A 20,603-nucleotide genomic window follows, 5' to 3' on the forward strand; every position below is an offset into this window, starting at 1 on the left:
GCACTGGCCACATTCCTGTTTGGCCCTATCACTGTCAAGGGGCCAGGTGAGGGGCTTTCCTCTGCCTCCCCACCCTCCCACCATCCCCATGTCTCCCCAGCCCTCTGCTGCCCCTGTTCCTGCACAACCTATTGCCTGGAGCAGAAGGGATGTTGTTCCGCTCTGCACTCCCTTGCCTGGGGCAGGATCAAACCCAGGCACACCATGCCCATTTTGGCTAGCACACTCCAGTCCCCTCTCTGGTACCCCAAATCAGAACTGGATGCCTCTAACAGTACTTGCCCATCCCCTCATTTCTCTGTGTAGAAGCCCCTGGGGAGGTCATTTCCCACTGCACAACCGCCTGCCACCTCCGTGGCTGCCTCTGATGGAAGCTGGCATTTCCAGGCTGCTTTAGTAAAGGGAACAGGTTTATTTCACTCATCCCATTAAGCTTTCCAATAAGCTGTGCTGCTGGGAGAGGGCTCACTTGTGGTGCCACATGTGCTGCCAACCCTGCCACCAGTGTGAGGTTCTGGCATGGGCTCACTCAGGCACATCCTGATTCTGTTGCAGCAGCCTGGCCCTGCCTGGAACACAGGGGAAGCTGTTGGACTCTGCAGCAGGAGCAGGACACCAGTCTTTGTGTGCAGAATTGCAGGAGGGAAGCAGGTGGGGGAAATGAGGGCTAATCTGGTTGCCGACACCAGGCTGGCAGGGCAGTGATGCTTTTGCCATAGGCTGTGCCTATCCTTGCCCCACCATGCTCTGATTTGCTCTGAGCTGGGACTGGCCTTAGGGCAAGTCTAGCAGTGTGATGGTACCTGGGCCTGCCCAAAAATCTGGCTTGTGCAGGGGAGGGTGGTACAGCCAAACTGCCCCGTCCCAGTGGCCAGGGTTCCACCGGGAAAGCAACTCCTCCTGGGTGGGATCACGGTCCGGGGCTGGGCTGCAGCATGCCCTAGACACAGGTGCAGTCCTGGGCCAGGATGTTGGGCACCGTCTCGTACTTGAAGGAGTAGCCGCCGTCGGAGGTGGTGCGGACGCGCAGGGAGCGCATGGTGCCGGGCAGGGCAGCGCAGCAGAGCTGCACACCCAGCCGGTGGCTCAGCCCGTGGCCTGCAGCGCAGCTCCCATGGCAGTAGTGGAAAACAAAGCTGCTGGGATGCACAATCCACTTGTCCCAGCCCAGCTCCTCGAAGGAGATGTTGAGGGAAGCCCGGCGACAGTTGGTGTGGGCAGCTAGCTCCTCGGATGGACGCTGCAGCAGGCTCAGGGCGGCTGGGGACCAGGGCATGGCAGAGCGACGAGCCCTCTCACTGCCCTTGGCCCGGGTGGTGGCCACCAGGAAGGGCATCTTGTCCCCCTCGGCCAGGCAGGGGCAGCCAGGGCAGCGCACCAGGAGCACGAAGAGCGGCTGGGAGAGCTGGGGCAGCAGCACCGGGGCCAAGTGAAATACTGTCCAGTGCTCCGGTGTCCGCTCTGCCATGGCCATCACCGGAACCCGGCCCTGAGGTGACAGGGTCAGCACATCAGGGGTTGAGTGGTTGGGGGCAGCTGAGGGGCCAGTGTAAAACCAGAGCTGGGCAGAAGTCACCACACGGTTCAGGGTGTGTGCCGAGGGCTGGAAGAGGTAGGTGAAAATCCCTTCTTCCTCCAGCAGCTTGTCTGGCTGTGTGGGCTCACAGGGAACATCTGTGGGGGGGGAAAAGGTGATCAGGGTGTATGCCCAAACCTGGGGAGAATCCCCGGTACCAGATGGCAAGTGGGTTGTTGCAGAGGTCCCTGGGGTGCTGGCAGGGCACCTGGCTGCTGGCATAGGCTGCGGCAGGGGAGCTGATGTCCAGTGCTGTGCAGCAGCTTCTGCACTGTGCCCCACAGCTGATCGCAGCTATGCCCTAGGTTGGTCCATTAGTGTCACCCCTGTCTGCCATGATTCTGCCCCAAAGCTGGTTATCTTTCCCCCAGAGTCCGTATCATGCCTTGTCCCCCAGCATTCAGCCCCGTAGCTGGTCATCCTGTCCCCTTCTCCAATCCTCTGCATCTGGACCATCTCCCCAGCACCCTGGCCCATCTCCCAGTCCTGTCTCATAGTTGGTCGTCCTGCCCCCTTTCCCCTAGCATGCACATCCAATCCCATCCCCTAGCATTGTGCCCCATCTCCTGCTGTTGTGCTTTATAGCTGGTCATCCTGCCCCATCCTTCAGCATCCTGCCCTGTCCCTTAGTATCCCAACCCACTTTTCAGTATCCTGCCCCATTCCCTAGCATCCCATCCTATTCCACCCTGCTCCTCAGCCCTCCCCATGTCTCCACATCCTGCCTGGCCAGCTGTTTCTCAGCCTCTCAGCACCCTCTTGTGCTGCCTGTCCCCCTGCTGTCTGTCCTGAGCTGTCCTGCCTGTCCCTGCCTGCCATACCTTTCTGTCTCCTGTCTCTCCACCAAATCTCACTCGTGCCCATGTCCCAGCTTGGCATACCTCCTTCCCCTTCTCCCACAGACCGCCACATCAGCCTCTCCATCCTTCAGCATCTGCATTGCTCCAAACCCCCACCCTGCTTCACCCTTCTGCCCTCTCCATTTCATCAGGATGTCCTCACCTGTGGCAGGGAATAAGATCACCTGGGAGGTGTCCTCCAGCTCCTCTGGCTCCACTTCGGCGTTTTCAAGGACGTCTCTCCGGTGTACCCTCCTCGCTTCCATCTGTGGCTCCTCCTGGAGAAGGGGGGGACTCAGATGTTCCAGCACCCGGGCCCTCACCTTGGCCAGGATGAGCTGCCGGTCGGCACCCGCCGCGGTGCAGCTGGCCAGGGCGGCGCTGGGCAGCATGGCAGGCAGCAGGTGCAGGAGCAGCAGCATGACCGTGGGGCACACAGCAGGGTGGTGGCTCGGGGGGCTCTGCCGTGGGCTTCTGCCTGCCTGCCCAGCCCGTCTGCCCACTGCGCTCCCCCCGGGGCAGGGTGGCATTGAGATCTATCTGACACTGACGCAAACGTCTGCTCGCCGTGAATATTATCTCTGGGCTGTGAAAGCGCTGAGACGTCTGGAATGCGAGGACTGCAAGGACAGTGTGGTCTGGGGGGGGGCTGGTGCCCGGGCAAGGGGGTGTGTGTGGGGGATGCTGTCGGGAGCAGAGGGTGCGTGGGGCTGGGGAGGCTGTGGGCCTCCCAGGAACCTAAGCTGGGGGGGATGTAAGGTGTACCTCGGGTGAGCTGCTGATGTTGGGTGCCCCCATGGTGGAGGAGCTGAAGGTCTAGGGCTTCTGGGGAGCTAGTGGGAAGTGACAGCAGTTGTGCACAGCGGGGAAATCTGGGCAAGGACCTGGTGGGGATCAGAGCCCCGTAAGGCTCTGGCATGGAGGAGACACTTTGCAGGTGGCAGTCCCCAGGGCAGCCAAAATTTGAGGATGGGGGCCTTGGAAAGGGCAAGCTGAGGGGAGAATGGTTATGGCATCTCCATGACAGTCTGGTGATTGCAAGGTCCTGGGGACATGAAGCAGGAAGGATAGTATAAGGTCCCTGCTCTACCTGGGACTGGGGAAGGCTGGCCCCGCTTCAGGGGGAGAAAAACTGATGAGACAGCTGGAGACCCTGCAGCAGGTCCGGGGGAAGGATCCTAGGGTGCTGTTCAGGCTGTCTAGCCATGGCCTGCTCACAGAGTGAGAGCTGCAGGAGAAGCATAGGCTGTAAGGAGACCCAGTGCCCTTCCTCTCACCACTGCCTGAGGGGACAGTGCCAGGTGTTCCCTATCCATTATCCATGCCTGCCCTGTGGATGGTGGGCAGCCTGTACATCCCCTCTGTGCCTCCGGCAGCCCAGTGTCCTGCAGTCCCATCCAGTACAGCCTGGCATCTCACGCAGCATCCAGTGCAGTACATCCCTCTCATGCAGCGTGGCCTGTGTGACACGGCCAGTCTCACTGCAGTCTGGTGTCCAGCTCAGTGTACCGCACACCGGGCACCCTGCCCCGGGCACCCCATGCCCATGCTCTCCGCAGGACACGTCTCTTGCTGCTGGCTGAGCCAGCGCAGAGGCACGGCCGGGCCTGCAGCACCCCACTCTCTGGGGTGGCTCCTGCTGGGCTGCTATACATAGGTAGGCCAGCCCAGCCTCGGTGAGGCGCTGAATGGAGCAGGCTCACTCTTATCAACCCCGCGTGTCATCAGAGGGTATTTTTGGGGACAGCAGCTGCAGGCATTTGTAACATTTGGTCCTTGCGCACTGACACCCAGGAGGGGAGCTGGGGGAAGCAGCAGGAGCTGGGTGCCGGCACTGAGAAACACAGGGGAGAGGTGGCGGAGCAAGGTACATGAGTGGGCCAGGGGACTAGGCTGGGGGGCTGCCTGGGGCAGGCTGACTGGGGAAGGGAGTGTTTGAAGGGTGCAATGGTGCGGCCGAGCCGTCAGACCCATCTATTTGTGTCCAAAGGAGCTGCTGTGGGGTGGCCCACGGGTTAGGGGTGTGTGTGGATGGGGAGATGGCTCTGAAGGGTGCACTGTCCTGGGGGCAGGCCTCTGGAAGGAGAAGCTGGCCGCAGTCCCTGTTTCTCCTTGGGGACCAGCCCTCTCCCACCCTCTGGCTCATTCAAGTATTTTTATTTCCTCTCCCCCTGCCTGAGCAGGTCAGAGACGACCCTGCCCCTGTCCCAGCCATGGCGTGGGCAGAGGTTGGGGGCACTCACTGGGGGGAGGCACAGAACACCCTGCCCTGCTCCTGCTCCTGATGGTGGGCACGGTTACCCACAAAGCCGGGGATGGAGAAAGTGCCCTCCAAAAGCAGGACCCATCTCCCCAGTTTTCATTTTGCCTCTGGGGCTGATGATTTCCAGCTACGGTTTTGAGTGCACAAGGGCTGGATCCTGCTTGTGGGACTACTGTCTGGAAGGGGGATCCCTCCCCCAGAAACCCCGCTTTGCCCCAGGGCACGGCCCTGGGGGGCGGCTGCCGGGCACAGGGGTCCCCTGCCCGCCCAAGTCTGGGAGGAAATCCCAGTCCGGGTCCAGCCGGGGCCTCGGGCCCGTGACAGCCCCGTGTCAGCACCTGCCCGCTGAGCCAGCCCAGATGCTGCAGGAATGCGGCTCTGCCACCACCCGATACTGCAGGAATGTGAATGCCCGGCGGGTGGGGAAGGGGCGGGCTGGGGCCCTTTTGCCTCCGCTCTCCCCCAGCCCCCAGCAAGCAGCTGCCCATGCTCCCTGTCTAGACAGGGGTCCCCCGCCTCTGGAACTGCAGTCCCCTCTGCAACCCTGGGATAGGTGGCAAGTGTCTCAGCCCCCCAGGGTGCAAAGAGCCACCTTTTATCACCTCTCCTATTGCCTCGGGCTGGGAAACGGCTGATTTGGGTGACACAGGGGCAAAAACAGTGGGGCTGTGCTGTCCCGAATGAGGGTGGTGCTCCTGAAGTAGGGGGTCCATGCTGGGGATTTTGCTCCAGGTGTGGGCTCCTCCTGGTTGGGGGTTCCACACTGGTCTGTCTCTGATGGAGCTTGGGCCCCAACTCGAGTCTGTCTGTACATCCCTCCAGGCTGATGGTCCCTACTGCTGCTCCAGCCAGCTGCCTGCCGTGACCCTGGGGAGCTGGTGATGGAGGGGTTTGGGGGAGCCCCCAGGTTCCTGGCCTATCCACGTGCCTTCACGGTCCAAAGTGGCACCAATGTGGTCCTGAGCTGCCAGATCATGGGTGATCCTCAGCCAAGCATCCTCTGGGAAAAGGACAAGAATACCATCGAACCTTCAGGCCGTTTCCATATGGAGTCCAAAGGGGACCTGTACAGCCTGCTGGTGTCCTGTGCCACCCCCAGGGACAGTGGACTCTATGTCTGCAGGGCCAAGAATAGCGTTGGCGAGACTTACGCTGCCACCACGCTCAGTGTAGAGCCAGCGGAGCCCGGGGAAGAGGAAGGATGCTCAGGCAGTGTCGCACCTGCCTTCCTCATTGCCCCCTCGTCCATGCGGGTGTGCCGCGGGGAGGACGTGATGTTCACCTGCAGGGTGTCTGGGCAGCCCTGCCCAGTGCTGGAGTGGGAGAAGGACGGGCACAAGCTCTCTGACCTCTTTGAGAGCAGCCACTTTGCAGTAGGGCAGAAACCAGAGGACTGGCACTTCCTCAAGTTGTTCAGTGCGCGGCCCCAGGATGGGGGAGTGTATGTATGCCGGGCACGCAGTGGCTCCCAGGAGGCCCTGGCTGCTGCCGTGCTCCTGGTGGAAGCCCAGGCACCGCTGCATGGGCTCCCCAATGGCTCCCCTGCTGATGGTGCCGAGGTGCTGGTGGAGCAGCAGCGGTGGCGGCGGCACGCAGCGACACGGCGTGTGGGACCGGAGACCTGGGTGCCCAATGGCGTAGTGCCAGCCAGGGTGCCAGGGGCCAAGGCATTTGCCGTGAGCGCAGGGAAGCATGCCAAGTTTCGCTGTTTCGTTACTGGCAAGCCCAAACCAGAGATTATCTGGCAGAAAGATGGTGAGCCTCTCACCCCTGGTCGCAGGCATCTCATCTATGAGGACCGGGAGGGCTACTTCATCCTTAAGGTGCTGTACTGCAAACCCCAGGACCAGGGGTTGTACATGTGCACTGCTTCCAACACCGCTGGCCAGACCCTCAGCGCAGTACAGCTCCAGGTGAAAGGTAGGAACATGTCCCAGGAGTGTCACAGGTGGCTGGGCTCTGGGTGGCTCAGAGAATTTTGTCTGGCAGGGGTGTCTGTGTGGGAGCCCATCATCTCTGGGCTCCTTCCTGCCCTGTGCAGCCAAGGTCACCCCAGACTCCTCAGGACGGAGCTGTGGGCTGGAAGCAGGGGATGCTGAGCTCCTCCAGGAGCTGTGTCCTGTTCCATGTCTCTCTCCCCTTGCAAACAGAGGGGTGGCTTCTTGGGATGGCTGGGGGTGTCTAGCCACAAACAGCGAAGGGGGACAGTACCTTGGTGACAAATTCCCCTGAAAGTGCTGAGTGATTTTGGCAGGCAGCCCTGCAGGGCATGGCTCCAACAGTCTGCACTGGCAGCAGCCCAATTCCCCCCAAGCCACCCAGCCAGCTGGGGCCAGCCCGTGGCTGGGGTTACCCAGTAACTGGTGCAGCCCCTGCCTACATCCCACTGCTCCCCTCCACTGAGATGCCTGCTGCAGCATGCTGCCTTCCATGCTCCTGCATTCCCCCAGGATGAGATACTGGGGGCATCCCTGTGTCTCCCGAGGCTGTGCCCTGGTTCTTGCTGCTCTGGGGAATGTGCTGGTCAAGGCAGTGTCTGTCTCAATCAAGCCAATGGAGAAGGCCAAGGGTTTGTGAGCTGGGAGCACCTTGAGAGAAGGGCTAATGGTGGGTGCTGTACCCCACACTCCCTAAGCTCCTGTCTCTCCCTGTGGCAGAGCACCGGCTGCGGTTCCAGGTGCAGCTGGCAGACGTGGAGGTAGCAGAGCGGGAGGATGCAGTGCTGGAGTGCCAGGTGCCCCTGGAGACCATCCCCACCTCCTGGTACCTGGAGGACAGGGAGCTGCAGCCCAGTCACAAGTATGTGATGGAGGAGCGAGGGGTGGTGCGGCGCCTGACCATCCGTGATGCCCGCACCGATGACGATGGCATCTACCTCTGCCAAATGAAGGACAAAGGGCGCAGCATCGCCGAGGTCTCTGTGCGAGGTGGGGGTCAGGTCTCTGGTACCACAGCTTTGCCTTTTTATTCTCCTCCTTGCCAGGGTCCCCACTGCCCCCTATGTTTGCCTTCCCTCCATTTGCCTGGTGCCTGCTGCTGCCCCTTCTCAACCTCCTCCTTCACCTCTCCCACCTTAAAGAGCCCATCTTGTTTCCCAGCATCCCTCCCTGGCCCTCATATATCTCTTCCCATAGGGGTGATTGTGAAGCGTCTGCCACGGAAGCTGGATGTGATGGAGGGGGAGAATGCAGTTTTCTGTGTGGAGACACGGGATGTGGTAGAGGGCAGCTTCTGGAGCCGGGATGGGCTACAGCTGTGCGAGTCACCCCGTACTGTGCTTAAGAGCTTCAGCAGGACACACCTCCTGGTGCTGGTGCATGTCACTCGCCAGGATGCAGGCATCATCTCCTTCACTGTTGGGGAGTCGCAGACATCCTCCCAGCTCCGGGTCAAGTGTAAGTTCCAGGCTTGAAGGGGTCCTGTGTCCTCTCTCCTGCCTGTTCATAGGGGGTGATACAGAAGGGGAGATGGAATAGGTACCCAATATGCTGGGGCTGTGATGCTGCAATGTGTTTTCTGGGAAGGGGTGTTTGAGCAGGGCTCCAGGATCCCAGCCTCATAGGCACTCAGAAACCCCTGTAGCTGGCAGCATGCTACATGGGAGCAAGACCATCCTCTCCCTCAGAGAGAGGATCCCCAAAGAAACAGGCTATGTATCTCCACTCAGCCCTTCTGCCACCCCATCTAGAGCCTCGCTGCCATCCCCAAGCAGGCAACCTGGGCTGTGACTTGCAGGTGTGAAGCACGACCCTCCGAGTGCACCGGTGGCAGCTGAGATGAGCGTGGTGGAGAGCAACATGGCACTGCTGACTTGGTGTCCTGCGCCTGACTCCCACCTCCGCCCCGCCAGCCACTACCTGCTGGAGCGTCGGGAGGCAGCGGGAGAGGAGTGGGTGCAGTGCCTTGCCACCGACCTGCCCAGCTGCGTGCGGGTGCTGGGCGACAGCGTGCCTCGTGAGGCCGACTATTGCTTCCGCATCTCTGCCGCCAACAAGCACGGCACGAGCAGCCCTGTGGAGTTCCCCGGAGCTGTGCATCTTGGTGAGGAGACAGGCAAAAGCTGGCATGTTGTGCCACAGTGTGCTGGTAGTCAGTGACACTGGGGCTCAGTCCCTCTGTGCTCCAGCCCCAGCAGCTCGTCTGGAGAGGGGTCTGCAGGACACGTGGGTGAGGGACGGTGAGGATGCACAGTTCTCCCTGGAGCTGTCAGCCGCGGTACACGGATCCTGGTTCCTCAATGGCACCAGGCTGGGAGAGGAGGAGGATGCAGGTGGCCGGTGCAGTGTACAGCGCCGTGGGATGGAGCACTCGTTGCTGATCCGGGGAGCACGACTGGCTGACACTGGGGCCCAGGTCACCTTCGTGTCCGGTGGTGTGAGGGACTCAGCTATCCTGCATGTGCAAGGTGATCGGGGTGCTCAGGGTCCCACCAGGACCACAGCAGCAGGGGCTGTCAAGCTGGAGGATGCTTCTCACGCCTCCTCAATGTCTCTCAGCCCCACAGGTCCACATTGCCCCAGTGTCTGAGGCCGAACGACTCCGGAAAGTGCCAGCAGGGTTGCCTGTGCTGCTGGAATGCCAGGTGTCCGCCCCAGATGCCCCTGTCTGCTGGCTGAAGGATGGCAAGGCCGTGCCCCTGGATGACGTTATCGCCGTGCAGACAGAGGGCTGCGTGCAGAGGCTGCTCCTCCGCTCAGCGTGTCCCTCAGACACCGGTGTGTACACCTGTGACGCTGGGGATGATGCCATGGACTTTGTGGTGACTGTGACCGGTGAGCTGCTGACTGCATGTGGGAGCCTGACCCCTACATCCTGATAGTGCTCCTGCTCTGTTTCTTGCCCCCATATGCAGCTGAAAGCTGCAGCCAGTCATGCTGAGGCCCGCATTATCCCTGGCAGAGGTGCCGGTGAGGATTATCAGCTCCAACGAGGAAGCCCCCCACACCTACGTGGCCAGGCAGCGTGTGGAATTGTGGTGCCAGATGTCCCGCCCAGCAGCCCCAGTGCGCTGGTACAAGGATGGAGAGGAGGTGGAGGTGGGCGAGAGCCTGGTGCTCGAGCAGGAGGGGCCACTGTGCAAGCTGGTGCTGCCCTGCGCTCAGACACAGGACACAGGGGAGTTCGTCTGTGATGCTGGTGGGGACTCTGCCTTCTACACCATCACTGTGGTGGGTGAGTGTGATGCAGGAGGGCTGGTACAGTCTCATGGGGTTTTCTTTGCTTGTGCAGGATGCCACATCATGTGTGCTGCTGTCAGTATTGCTGTCACTTGCTGTGATGGGATACTTGTCAGACATGCTCCTGCCAAGTGCTCAGGAGCAGTTTGGTTGATTGTATAGTTGGGGTCCTTGTGGCACTCAGACCAGCTGCCAGAGGGAACAGCTCACTCTGCCTGCCCAAAACACTAGAGCACATGAGAGCACCCAGCACCTGCATGGCAGGGTGTTTGCCAGACCTCTGCCATGGCTAGTAACCAAGCCCTCCTCCAAGGTCCTAAAAATAATGGGCCCGACACCTGCATAGGGTGGTCATTGCTCTGATGGACAGCATTGATTGCTGACCTGAAAATTAGCAGTTGCCTGGAGACCGATGGCTGGGTGGTGTTTTCTGGGGTGTTTGGGTGGGAGCAGTGCTCAGCATCCTGTGGTGGCTGCCCCAGCTGTGGGGCGACTGCTGGTGTTGCTGGCTGGCAGAGGATAATGAAAACTGAAAGCAAGTGAAAGGCTTCCCCTTGTTGGCCCCAAAATCCACATCCCACAACCACAGGGAGGCAACCAGGGGCAGAGCTAAAGCCCAGTTGAAATGTGGTGTGAACTCAGTGGTAATGCCTCACTGTGGTGTTAAAACATGGCAAAGGGCCAAAGTTAATGGCCAAAGATGTAGGAGTGAAGATAGGATGAGTGATAAGAGATGCTGAAGAGTCAGTGGAGTGGTGACTGCTGGGAGGATGAGGAAGGGAAGGGTTTCAGTGAGATAAAAAATTGCCAGTGGGAAGGACAAGCAGCATGGGCATTGGGCAGAGGCAGTGTGTTGTGTGGGAGTGTGGGGCATGGAGAGCTCTGCTTCCCTAGGGTGGGAGAGGGAGCACCATCTGCTGAAGCTCAGCCTTTTGGCTGAGCAGCTTTGCAGCACTTTGACAGAAGGGTCTTAGGGAGGCTGTCTTGGTTCAATCTGGATTTGGACATCAATGTCACCAGCAGGGCTGGGGGTGGGTGCCTAGAGGCTCAGGCTGACACATCTCTGGCACAAGTGCCAGGCTGGCCGCTGCAGTCAAGCACTGCTGTGGCACGCTTGGGTTTCCCTAAGGCATCTCAGCTATCCCCCATAGGGCTGTTGTGGCAGGGAGCCTGCCTGCCTCAAGTTCGGCCATCCCCACGCACCTCTGGGATTTCCGTCAGCTGTTGAGCACTGGAGCTCCCTCAGAACTAGCGAGAGGCTGAGGCCAGAGCAGTGCTGCCCACTGAGGGCTGGCACATTATCCCCTCACTTTGGTGCTGCTCAACATCTCTAGCTGCACTTCAGCAATGTGATTGCTTTTAGCAGGTCCAGGGAGAGAGGCAGCGGCCAGTCGTTTGATCAGGGAGCTGGGCGGATGCAGGCTCAGCGTGCAGCAGGTTAATCGCTGCAAACTGGCGCCGCACCGTTCCCGCACACTGCGGTGTGCTGCTGGGCCCGGGCATCACAGCTGGGAGCTGTCTGGGAAGCTTCCACCCGGCTGCACAGCATGGAGTGGCTGCAGGCTGTCAGAGGGGCAGGTTGCTGTTCTCCACCACTGTGCCCCAGAGCTGGCTGTGGCTTGTGCCCGCAAGGAGCCAGGGGCCTGATGAGTGCCCAGGGCAGAGTCCAGGCCAGCTACAGCTGGCTGCAATGTGCATGGCCCGGCAGGCAGTGTTGGCTGTGGGTGGCATCCTGAACTTCTCCTAGGAGAGAGGAGGACTGGTCACCTAAAATTTGTACTGGGAGACCCTCTGTCTTTAGAGCTCTGATTCAATTTAGAGGGGCGATGTTAGCAATGGCACAGGTTTTATGTAGCAAATAATGGTGATTTTAGGGATGACTGCAATCTGGAATTGGGTCCTGGTGAGCTGGAGGGATGGGGCTGTTGGCTGCAAGCAAACCACATGCCTGTGCCATAGTATAAGCAAATGCCAAGGCTGAGCCATGACAGAAGCACCCTGGCTGGCATCTGGTGGCCTCTGAAATGGAGAGATAGGCAGAGGGGAGGGCATCCCCTGGAAGAGCAGCTGCAAGGGCTGGTGCTGGCACCACAGACAGTGGTTATCAGTACTGGGCTTGCCAATATGCATCCTCCCTCCACAACCTTCAGCTCCACCATAGGGCAAAGCAGGGCAGGTACCATGGGGGCAAGGGCACGGCAGCAGTGTATAGCCTAGTGCTCCTCCTGATTGTAACATGTGGGGAGAAGAAGGAGACCCAGGCACGATGGTCCAGAAGCTTTTGCCATGTGGCATGTGGATGATGTGATGCCTTCCAGCCTTAAAACTAACAAGAGGTGAAGCCATCACTCCAAACAGGGCTGTGACTGCCACCGTCACTCTGGTCTTTATGTCCTGGCTGAGCCCTATGTCTCTCCATGACAGAGGAGCCGGTGAGGATTGTCAGCTCCAACGAGGGGGCCTCCCACACCTACGTGGCTGGACAGCGTGTGGAGCTCTGGTGCCAGCTGTCCCGCCTGGCAGCCCCGGTGCACTGGTACAAAGATGGGGAGGAGGTGGAGGCAGGTGAGAGCCTGGTGCTGGAGCAGGAGGGGCTGCAGTGCCGGCTGGTGCTGCCCTGCGCTCAGCCACAGGACACGGGGGAATTTGTCTGCGACGCTGGTGGGGACTCTGTCTTCTACACAGTCACTGTGGCAGGTGGGTGCAACAGACACATCCCTCTCCCCCTTCTCCCTCTGCCCCAGCTCCTTGCTCACACTGTGGTTTCAGCACCTCAGCTGCCTCTCACCTCCTTGTGAGCAGTTCCTTGCCCATTCCCCTGGGCTGGGAGGGGGGGTATGGGCAGGAGCATACAAGCTGGTTCTGTCTCTTGCCAGAGCCCTGTGTCACACTGCCCCCCTACACCCCAGAGCACAACCAGCTGCCTGCCTCTGGGTGATGCCACCTCACACCCCAGACCTGCTGTTGCCTCAGCTTGTAGCTACCAACAAACACCACAGGGCTGGGATCTCCATGGCCATTGCCCGCAGGGCAGGTAGCATGGGAGGCCAAGTGACACAAGGTCTTGGTCCTCTCAGCCCTGAAAGTCTGCCTCACCCCAGTGCCAGAGGCACAGCAGCTCTGGGAGGTGCTAGAAGAGCTGCCCTTGGTGTTGGAGTGCCAGGTGTCCCCTCCAGATACCCCCGTCCACTGGCTGAAGGACAGCAAGGCCATGGTCCTGGCCACCTGCTCAGAGGAATGCTCACAGAGGCTGTGCATTGCTGCAGCCGCACTGTCTAACTCAGGGTGTTCACATGCCATGCCGGGGATGATGCTGCCAGCTTCAGGGTGACCATGAGCAGTGAGATGCCCAGGGGATTCCTGTCCTCACATGGGACTCACCCAGCACCACGCCTGTGCCCTGCCATGTCCCCAGCAGAGGTGCCAGTGAGGATTGTCAGTTCCAACAAGGAGGCCCTGCATTCCTACGTGGTTGGACAGCGTGTGGAGCTGTGGTGCCAGCTGTCCCACCCAGTGTCCCCAGTGCGCTGGTACAAGGATGGTGAAGAAGTGGAGGTGGACGAGAACCTGGTGCTGGAGCAGGAAGGGCTGCAGTACCGGCTGGTGCTGCCCTGTGCCCGGATACAGGACACAGGGGAGTTCATCTGCAATGCCAGAGATGCATCTGTCTCCTACTCCATCTTGGTGGCAGGTTGGTGGCACAGCAGGGACATCCTGGAAAGGGCAGCACTGCACCAGCTCTGTGCTCTGGGGTCCCCAGCCCTGCTCCCTGCCCTCAGCATTGTGGAGGAGGGTGTGCAGTTGCATCTCTGCACCTGCTGCCCCTGCCCCTGAGTAGCTCCGACCTCTGCACTGGGGTGAGAGGATGTAGCTTCCGTACAGCCCCATGGGGACAGGGACACAGACAACAGTAAATAGACACCGCAGAGCCAGGAGCAGGGCAGTGAGCAGGTCTCACACCTTTTCTTCACATCCCACAGAGCCACCAGTGAGGATCCTGCAGCCTCCACAGCGCTCACTGGAGCTGCTGGTTCAGGCACCAGGGTGTGTGGAACTGCGGTGCGAGCTCTCTGTGCCAGATGCTCCGGTGCACTGGTTCAAGGATGGGTTGGAGGTGGATGAGACTGATAACCTGCTCCTGCTGGTGGAGGGGGCCTGGCACTGTCTCTTCATCCCCAAGAGCAGCGCAGAGGATGCAGGCGAGTACATCTGCGAGACCAAGGATGAGGCCGTCTCCTTTGACGTCAAGGTGTCAGGTCAGTGGAGGTGCTGATGTGTTCTGGCCACCAGTGGATGTCCATCCACTGGGCCACCCAGCACAGGTGCTCACCTGGGGCTAGCAGCAGAGGAGTGCCAGGGCTGTGTTGTCCCTGTGCTGCTTTGTATCACAGACATGCCATACCCGCAGAGCCTCCGGTGAGGATCCTGCAGCCCTGCAGACCTGTCCCTGTCATGACGGTGTCCCCGGGGGAGACGGTGACACTGTGCTGTGAGCTGTCCCGTGCAGATGCACCTGTGTGCTGGGCAAAGGAGGGTGTCAGGCTCGAGGCTGGGGGCAGCTTGGTCCTGGAGGAGGAGGGTGCCTATCGCCGGCTGCTGATCCCCACTGCCCAAGCTGAACACTCTGGAAAATACACCTGTGACACTACCAATGACACAGTGACTTTCACCATCCAAGTGTTGGGTGAGCATGAAGCTAGGGAAGAGCCTGGTGTGGAGTGCTGGGTGCACAAACCCCAGAGACCTCAGCTCTGTTGGTGCTGGATGCTGCAGATCCGCTGGTCAGGATCCTGGAGAAAGACGTCCTGCTGACCCACCGGCGTTGCCAGGCCATGGAGGACCTGGTGCTGGAGGTGCACCTCTCACACACCCATGGGGAGGTGAAGTGGTACAAGGACGGGGAGAAGCTGCAGGACACGGGGCGTGTGCGGCTGGAGGAGGACGGGCTGCGCCGGTCCCTCGTGATCCTGGGCACCACGGGCAAGGATGCTGGGGAGTATCTCTGTGACACCGGTGATGACAGTATCATTTTCTTCATTACTGTAGAAGGTGAGCAGGAGGTCCTGGTGGGGATGGCCAGGGGGAGAGGACTGAGGTGGGTCTGTGGCTGCTGCCAGGGTGGTGTGAGGCTGGGCTGGGTGGCAGTGAGCACAGGGAGGCTGGTGGCGGGGCACTTGGGGAGTGGGCTGCACATGTATTGGCCCTGGGGAAATCCCTGTGCTGGCCACAGCTGCAGCCAGAAGAGTCCGGACAGGGTTTGGCCACTGAGATATCCAGCACAGGCTGCTTTTGTGGTGACAGCCCATCTCTCCAGTCCCAGAGCCACCCGTGACCATCGTGGGCAACACGGGCACCGCGGTACATCGCTGCCTGGTGGCCGGGGAAGACCTGGTGCTGGCTTGTGAGCTCTCCCGGCCCGACGCCATTGTGCGCTGGCTCCGGAATGGCCAGGAGGTGCATCCGGGTGAACGGGTGCAGGTTGAGGCCCGTGGGGTGCTGCGACAGCTCACTGTCAATGGGGTACAGCCCAGCGACACAGGGTGCTACATCTGTGATGCTGCCAGCGACCGCATGGTGACAAATGTGGAGGTGTCAGGTGAGCTGGTTCAGAACCCCAGTGACCTCCAGAATGGTGGGATCATGCCACAAACCTGGACAAGGGGAAGGGAAGCCTCTGTGACCCTGCTGATGCAGAGGCCAGGGTGGCAGCGTGGCAGGGAAGGGTGGGAGCACTGTCCCATACCCTACAGAAGCTGTTGGTTAGAAAGAGACATATCAGGGTCGTGGCGAGACATGTCCCTGCTGCCTCCCCCAGCCAGGGGCTGTTTAAATTTAGCCTTGGCTGGCTCCCAGGCGCCGCTCCTCCTGCTTTGGCTGCCAAAGGCTGAGCTCAGCCTGGACCCTTATCAGCTGGAGATGGAGGGCTGTGCAGGGTGGGAGGGGGCCTATTGCAGGCGGGTTCCCTGGCTCCCCAGCAAGGAGTTCTGGATGGGGAGGGAGACATACAATGAAATTAATGCTCTCAACATGGCAGCTGGGCCGCCTGTACAGGGAGTGATGCAGGAGTGATGGGCTCTGCTGCTGTCCCTTCCCTGAGTGAATCCCTGAGCTGCCACCTCTCCAGCCTGCATGCCTGCCCCTCTGGGGCCACTGTCTGGTCCTACTATGACCCCTAGCCAGCCCCACAGCTCTTCTGCCCCACGGTGACTCACTGAGGGATCACCTCTCCACTTGCAGCAGTCCTATCCCTGCACTGCCCCACACTGTGGGTGCATCCCTGAACCCTGCCTTGTCCCTGCGCCCCTCAGCCCGGCCTGTGTGCATTGTCAACAAGGAGGAGGCGCAGAGCCCGCTGGAGGTGCAGGAGGGGGACAGTGTGACACTGGTGGCTCGGCTGTCCCAGGAGACAGCGGCAGTGCAGTGGCAGAAGGACGGACAGACGCTGTGCTCAGGTGGGCGGCTGCTGGTGTGCAGCGAGGGTCCCATGCACAGCCTCACCATCAAGCAAGCGGAGCTGGGTGACGGGGGCATCTTCCTCTGCGACGCCGGTGATGATGAGGCGCATTTCACACTGCATGTGAAAGGTGAGCCTGGGGGTGTCCCTCGCCCACGCCGCGGGCAGGAGCAGTCTCATCCTGCCTCACGCCGGGATGCTTCGCACCCCCATTCCCCCGCCACTGGCAGGGCCACAGCTGAGCCCGGTTCTCCTCCGGCAGAGGCACCCGTGCTGTTCGTGAACAAACGAGAGGAGCAGGAGAAGCTGCTGGTGCTGGAGGGCGGCAGTGCCGTGCTCTCTGCCATCACCTCCGCAGAGCGATCTGATGTCACCTGGCTGGGCCCGCAGCAGGCGGCGGTGGCCGGCGAGCGCTGCGAGCTGCGGCGGGATGGCCGCGTGCACAGCCTCATCATCCACAACGTGGCCATGGAGGACGCTGGCACCTACACCTGCCTCTCACCCCACGACCGGATGCAGTTCGACGTGAATGTCCGAGGTGGGTGCCAGGGGGGCAGCGGGGGTGCCCGGGGATCCCCCTGCGGTGGCAGCGGGTGCCGATATGGGGTGGTTTGACTGCGCAGAGCTGCGGGTGAAGTTCCTGCGCGGGCTGTCGGACGTGCGAGCCCGGCAGGGCGAGCGGGTGGTGCTGTGGTGCGAGCTCTGCAAGGCGCGGGGCGACGTGGTGTGGCGGAAGGACGGGCGGGTGCTGGCGCCCGGGCCCCGCCGGCAGATGACGGCAGAGGGACGGGAGCGGTCGCTGGTGCTGAGCCGCGTGGAGCCCGCGGATGCCGGCGAGTACTGCTGCGAGTCCAACGACGACCAGACCCTGGCGACGCTGACGGTGCAGGGTGAGCCCAAGGCTTCCCCACCGCCTCGGGGGACTCCTATTCCAGAGGGGTGGTGGGGATGCTGGCACAGCGATGCCAGTATTGCAGGAATGCTCTGCGTCCCTACATGACAGGGGGTTCCTTATGCTGTGCCCTGACAAACCGGTTGTAGTCCCCAGGGTGGTGGAGATCATCATGGAGCTGCAGAGCCTGACAGTGCTGGAAGGGGAGGATGCCACTTTCAAGTGCCTGGTGTCCCCCGAAGATGTGGCTGTGACATGGCAGCTGAATGGCCAGCCCGTGGTCCCCAGTGAGCGTCTGCTGGTGACCAGGAGCGGGCTGTGCCACGGCCTCACCCTCCGGCAGTGCCAGACAGGTGATGCAGGCACTGTGACAGCCAATGCCGAGGGGCTGGTGAGCACGGCTCGGCTGAGCGTACAAGGTGAGGGGGAAGGAGAAAGCTGGGGTTCAGCCCAAGACACAGCCCTGGGGTCAGCTGCTGATCCAGCACGTGGGCCATGCAGAGGCACAGGTGCTGTTTGTGCGGAAGCTGCAGGATGTGGTGGCAGAGGAGCAGGGGGACGTGTGCCTGGAGGTGGAGGTGAGCCATGAGGCTGCCGAGGTGCAGTGGCTGAAGCAGGGCATCCTCCTTCAGCCGGGAAGCAAATACCTGCTGCAGGAGTCGGGGTGCCGGCGCACCCTCACCATCTGCTGCCTCGGCCCTGCTGACCGCGGCACCTACCGCTGCGAGAGCCTGCACGACCGCACACAGGCCAAGCTCCACGTGGAGCGTGAGTACCAGGCCGGGGATGGGGATGGAAGGCAACGGGGATGGGATGGGGACAGGGAGGGCACCCAACTGCTGGAATGGGAGCATGTGGGCAGAGCTGGTACTTGGCTGGAAGGGGTGGTCAGAGAGGTGAGTGCGTGGGCAGGGGTGGGAGTCCGGTACAAACAGCTGGATTTAGACGATCACTCCAGCAAGCACAGACTGGGAAGCCAGGGGCTCTGCGGTGGAGCAGACACCTACTCACAAACATGGGTCCCTCACAGCCCGGAAGGTGTCAATCCGGACACCACTGGCAGATGTGGAGACCTTTGAGAAGGAGACAGCCACATTTCACCTGGAGCTGTCTCACCCTGGCGTGACTGGGGTCTGGACACGGGACGGTATCCGCGTGAAGCCCAGCAGTACGTGCCGGATCAGTGCCACGGGCTGCGGGCATAGCCTGACACTGGAGAGGCTTGCACTGGAAGACTCAGGGACTGTCACCTTCACTGCTGACACTCTGCGTTGCAGCGCCCACCTGCGTGTGCGGGGTATGGTCCCTGGGGCAGGCTGGCGGGTGTGTGGCACTGGCACTGCCTGATCTTCAGCTGATCTGTACTGGGAGATACCAAGGCTGAGCTGGGCCACCCTGGGCACATGTGTCCCCTGTCCTGGACAGTGGTGACAGTGTGCTGGCAAGTGTCTCCCTGTCCTCAGGGAGGAGATGTAAGCTGAGCAGTGGGGGACACCCATCCAGGGTCTGGGTCCAGAGCCAGCTGGAACACCACTGATGAGTGCTTACCCATGGGTAGTGCCACTCTCACCCCATGCTGAAATGCCCCAGCCACAACTACTCTTCCTTGCAGCCCCAAATCCATGCCTTTTCCCTACCAAGCCTTCATGTCCTGTGTACTGCCTCCTCAGAGCCTCCAGTCACTATGGTGAGAGTCCCACGAGACCTGGGGGTGCCAGAGACAGGGGTTGCCAGCTTCGAGTGTGAGCTGTCTCGCCCTAATGCAGAGGTGAAATGGTTCAAGGTGAGGGCTCACCCTTATCCCCTCCAGCAGCACCTGGCCGTGTCCTCCTCCATGCTTTGTCCCCTGGCTGCTGCCCTCCCTGCCAGGGCTGCAGACAGAGCAGAGGGGCCAAAGCAGTGGGGTGCTGCCCGTTGCTGCCATGCAGGATGGACAGGAGCTGCGGCCAGGGCCCAACTGCCGCATCTACTCGGCGGGACGGCGCCGCATCCTGCAGCTGAACCGCTGCGAGCTGAGCGACACTGGCAGCTACACCTGCGATGCGGGTGACTGCCAGGCCTCCGCCACGCTGCACGTCCAAGGTATGGTCTCCCAGCTCCCAGCAGTGTGCACACCCCTAAACCCTACGCTGCCTGCTCCCCTCATCCGTGGCTGCCCTGGCACCCTGTCCATTGCCCACAGAGCGCCAGGTCCACGTTGTGCAGGAGCTGCAGGACGTCAAGGTGCGGGAGGGTGACAATGCAGTCTTCACCTGCGAAGTGTCACATGGGGACGTGAAGGGCGAGTGGTTTCGGGACGGGGAGAAAATCAAGGTCTCCAGCACAGTGAAGATACGGCAAGAAGGTGAGGGTGCAGGTGGTTCCACACCTGGTTTGGTGCTGGGAAAGGGCAAATTCAAGTAAGGGGCATTTGTGAAGACAAAGGGGGGGGTCCCTCCCTGTCTTGCTTACTATGGGTACACATTGCTGTCACCTTGAGCCAGCCTCTCCCTCCCCAGGGACCCGGCATTTCCTGCTGTTCTGTGGTGTGCGCCCTGAGGACAAGGGACTCATCCGCTTCACAGCCAGGACAGTCATCTCGGAGGCCAGTCTGCAGGTGGAAGGTATCAGCGTGGGCTGTGAGGTCTGGCTGGGCTCTAACACCAGGTCTGGGGTGTACCAGGTCAGCTTGTGATGTCCCCATGGAAGCCCACTCACCCCACGATGCTGATGCATTGCCCTCACCTACCAGCACTGCCAATCCGGATCGTGAAGCCACTGCGGGACAAGACAGTGCTGGCGAGGCACAAGGCGACACTGGAGTGTACCGTGTCCCACGCCCGGGGCCGGGTGCGCTGGCTCCGTGGGGACACCGAGATCTTTGCTGGTGACAAGTATGAGATCTGCAATCTGGACTGCTACCGCACACTCATCATTCACCGCGTGGGCCCCGAGGACGAGGACTCATACACCTGTGACGCCTTCGATGACCGCTCCACTGCCCGGCTCCTTGTGGAGGGTGAGTGGGCACCTAAAGGGGCACCACTGGTGGCTGCCTGTGCTGCTGTGCCTTGGAACCCGTGTCCCCATCCCCCGCCGCTTGCAAAAATCTTGAGTGCTGGGCTGGAGGGAGCAGGTTGGATACAGTGCCAGGGGTCTGTTCCTCCCTGTCTGGGATACACCTTTTGGGTGCCCCACCTGGCAATGCCCCCGCTGACTCTGACTCCCACTGTTCCCACAGGGAGCTAGAAGCCAGGATGTGGTTCTCAGGGCCTGCACGCAGACTGATGGATGCCACTGCTAAAAGATAGGGTCATGCTCCCCCTGGCATGGACAGACCCACGGACACCATCCCCAGCCTGCTCCAGCCTCAGGGCTCTGCATTAAACAGCCTTTTTTTCTGACGTGGCTTCTTTCACACCA

At 61.0% G+C, this 20,603-nt stretch overlaps 2 protein-coding genes across 5 annotated transcripts; one reads left to right on the forward strand and one right to left on the reverse strand.

The window, feature by feature from the left end:
- Positions 1-392: 392 nt before the first annotated feature.
- INHA (inhibin subunit alpha) lies at positions 393-4,068 on the reverse strand. The gene is made up of 2 exons (XM_023931133.2): positions 2,579-4,068; positions 393-1,674 (listed from the first exon to the last, which is right to left on the reverse strand). Exons 1-2 carry the CDS (start codon positions 2,943-2,945, stop codon positions 941-943), a joined length of 1,101 nt encoding a protein of 366 aa, XP_023786901.2. The 5' UTR covers positions 2,946-4,068; the 3' UTR covers positions 393-940.
- Positions 3,854-20,584, forward strand: OBSL1 (obscurin like cytoskeletal adaptor 1). 4 transcript variants are annotated; one of them, XM_086898795.1, is made up of 26 exons: positions 3,854-4,072; positions 5,501-6,598; positions 7,336-7,605; positions 7,813-8,073; positions 8,414-8,719; positions 8,805-9,083; positions 9,175-9,450; positions 9,578-9,850; positions 12,280-12,552; positions 13,271-13,546; positions 13,836-14,111; positions 14,264-14,539; positions 14,629-14,904; positions 15,170-15,451; positions 16,164-16,439; positions 16,572-16,847; positions 16,933-17,199; positions 17,351-17,620; positions 17,703-17,969; positions 18,232-18,498; positions 18,872-18,984; positions 19,130-19,283; positions 19,384-19,545; positions 19,700-19,804; positions 19,933-20,199; positions 20,422-20,584. In XM_086898795.1, exons 2-26 carry the CDS (start codon positions 5,560-5,562, stop codon positions 20,427-20,429), a joined length of 6,795 nt encoding a protein of 2,264 aa, XP_086754921.1. In that variant the 5' UTR covers positions 3,854-4,072; positions 5,501-5,559; the 3' UTR covers positions 20,430-20,584. The 4 variants fall into 4 exon arrangements, with proteins under 4 accessions (XP_086754921.1, XP_086754923.1, XP_086754920.1 ...); XM_086898797.1 differs by having other exon boundaries at positions 13,274-13,546; XM_086898794.1 differs by having other exon boundaries at positions 4,069-4,282.
- Positions 20,585-20,603: the final 19 nt, after the last annotated feature.

The sequence above is a fragment of the Cyanistes caeruleus genome, chromosome 7, assembly GCF_971803275.1.
Source record: "Cyanistes caeruleus chromosome 7, bCyaCae1.hap1.1, whole genome shotgun sequence".
NCBI lineage: Eukaryota > Metazoa > Chordata > Aves > Passeriformes > Paridae > Cyanistes > Cyanistes caeruleus.

What these genes read in the sequence shown, in the direction of transcription:
- INHA (XM_023931133.2), bottom strand. Translation starts at nt 2,945, where the DNA reads ATGCCACCCTGCCCCGGGGGGAGCGCAGTGGGCAGACGGGCTGGGCAG. An exon ending in GATCTTATTCCCTGCCACAG is followed by an intron (nt 1,675 to 2,578) that starts GTGAGGACATCC and finishes CCCCCCCCACAG; the next exon opens with ATGTTCCCTGTGAGCCCACA.
- OBSL1 (XM_086898795.1), top strand. Translation starts at nt 5,560, where the DNA reads ATGGAGGGGTTTGGGGGAGCCCCCAGGTTCCTGGCCTATCCACGTGCC. An exon ending in TTTCACACTGCATGTGAAAG is followed by an intron (nt 16,440 to 16,571) that starts GTGAGCCTGGGG and finishes CTCCTCCGGCAG; the next exon opens with AGGCACCCGTGCTGTTCGTG. An exon ending in AGTGAAGATACGGCAAGAAG is followed by an intron (nt 19,546 to 19,699) that starts GTGAGGGTGCAG and finishes CTCCCTCCCCAG; the next exon opens with GGACCCGGCATTTCCTGCTG.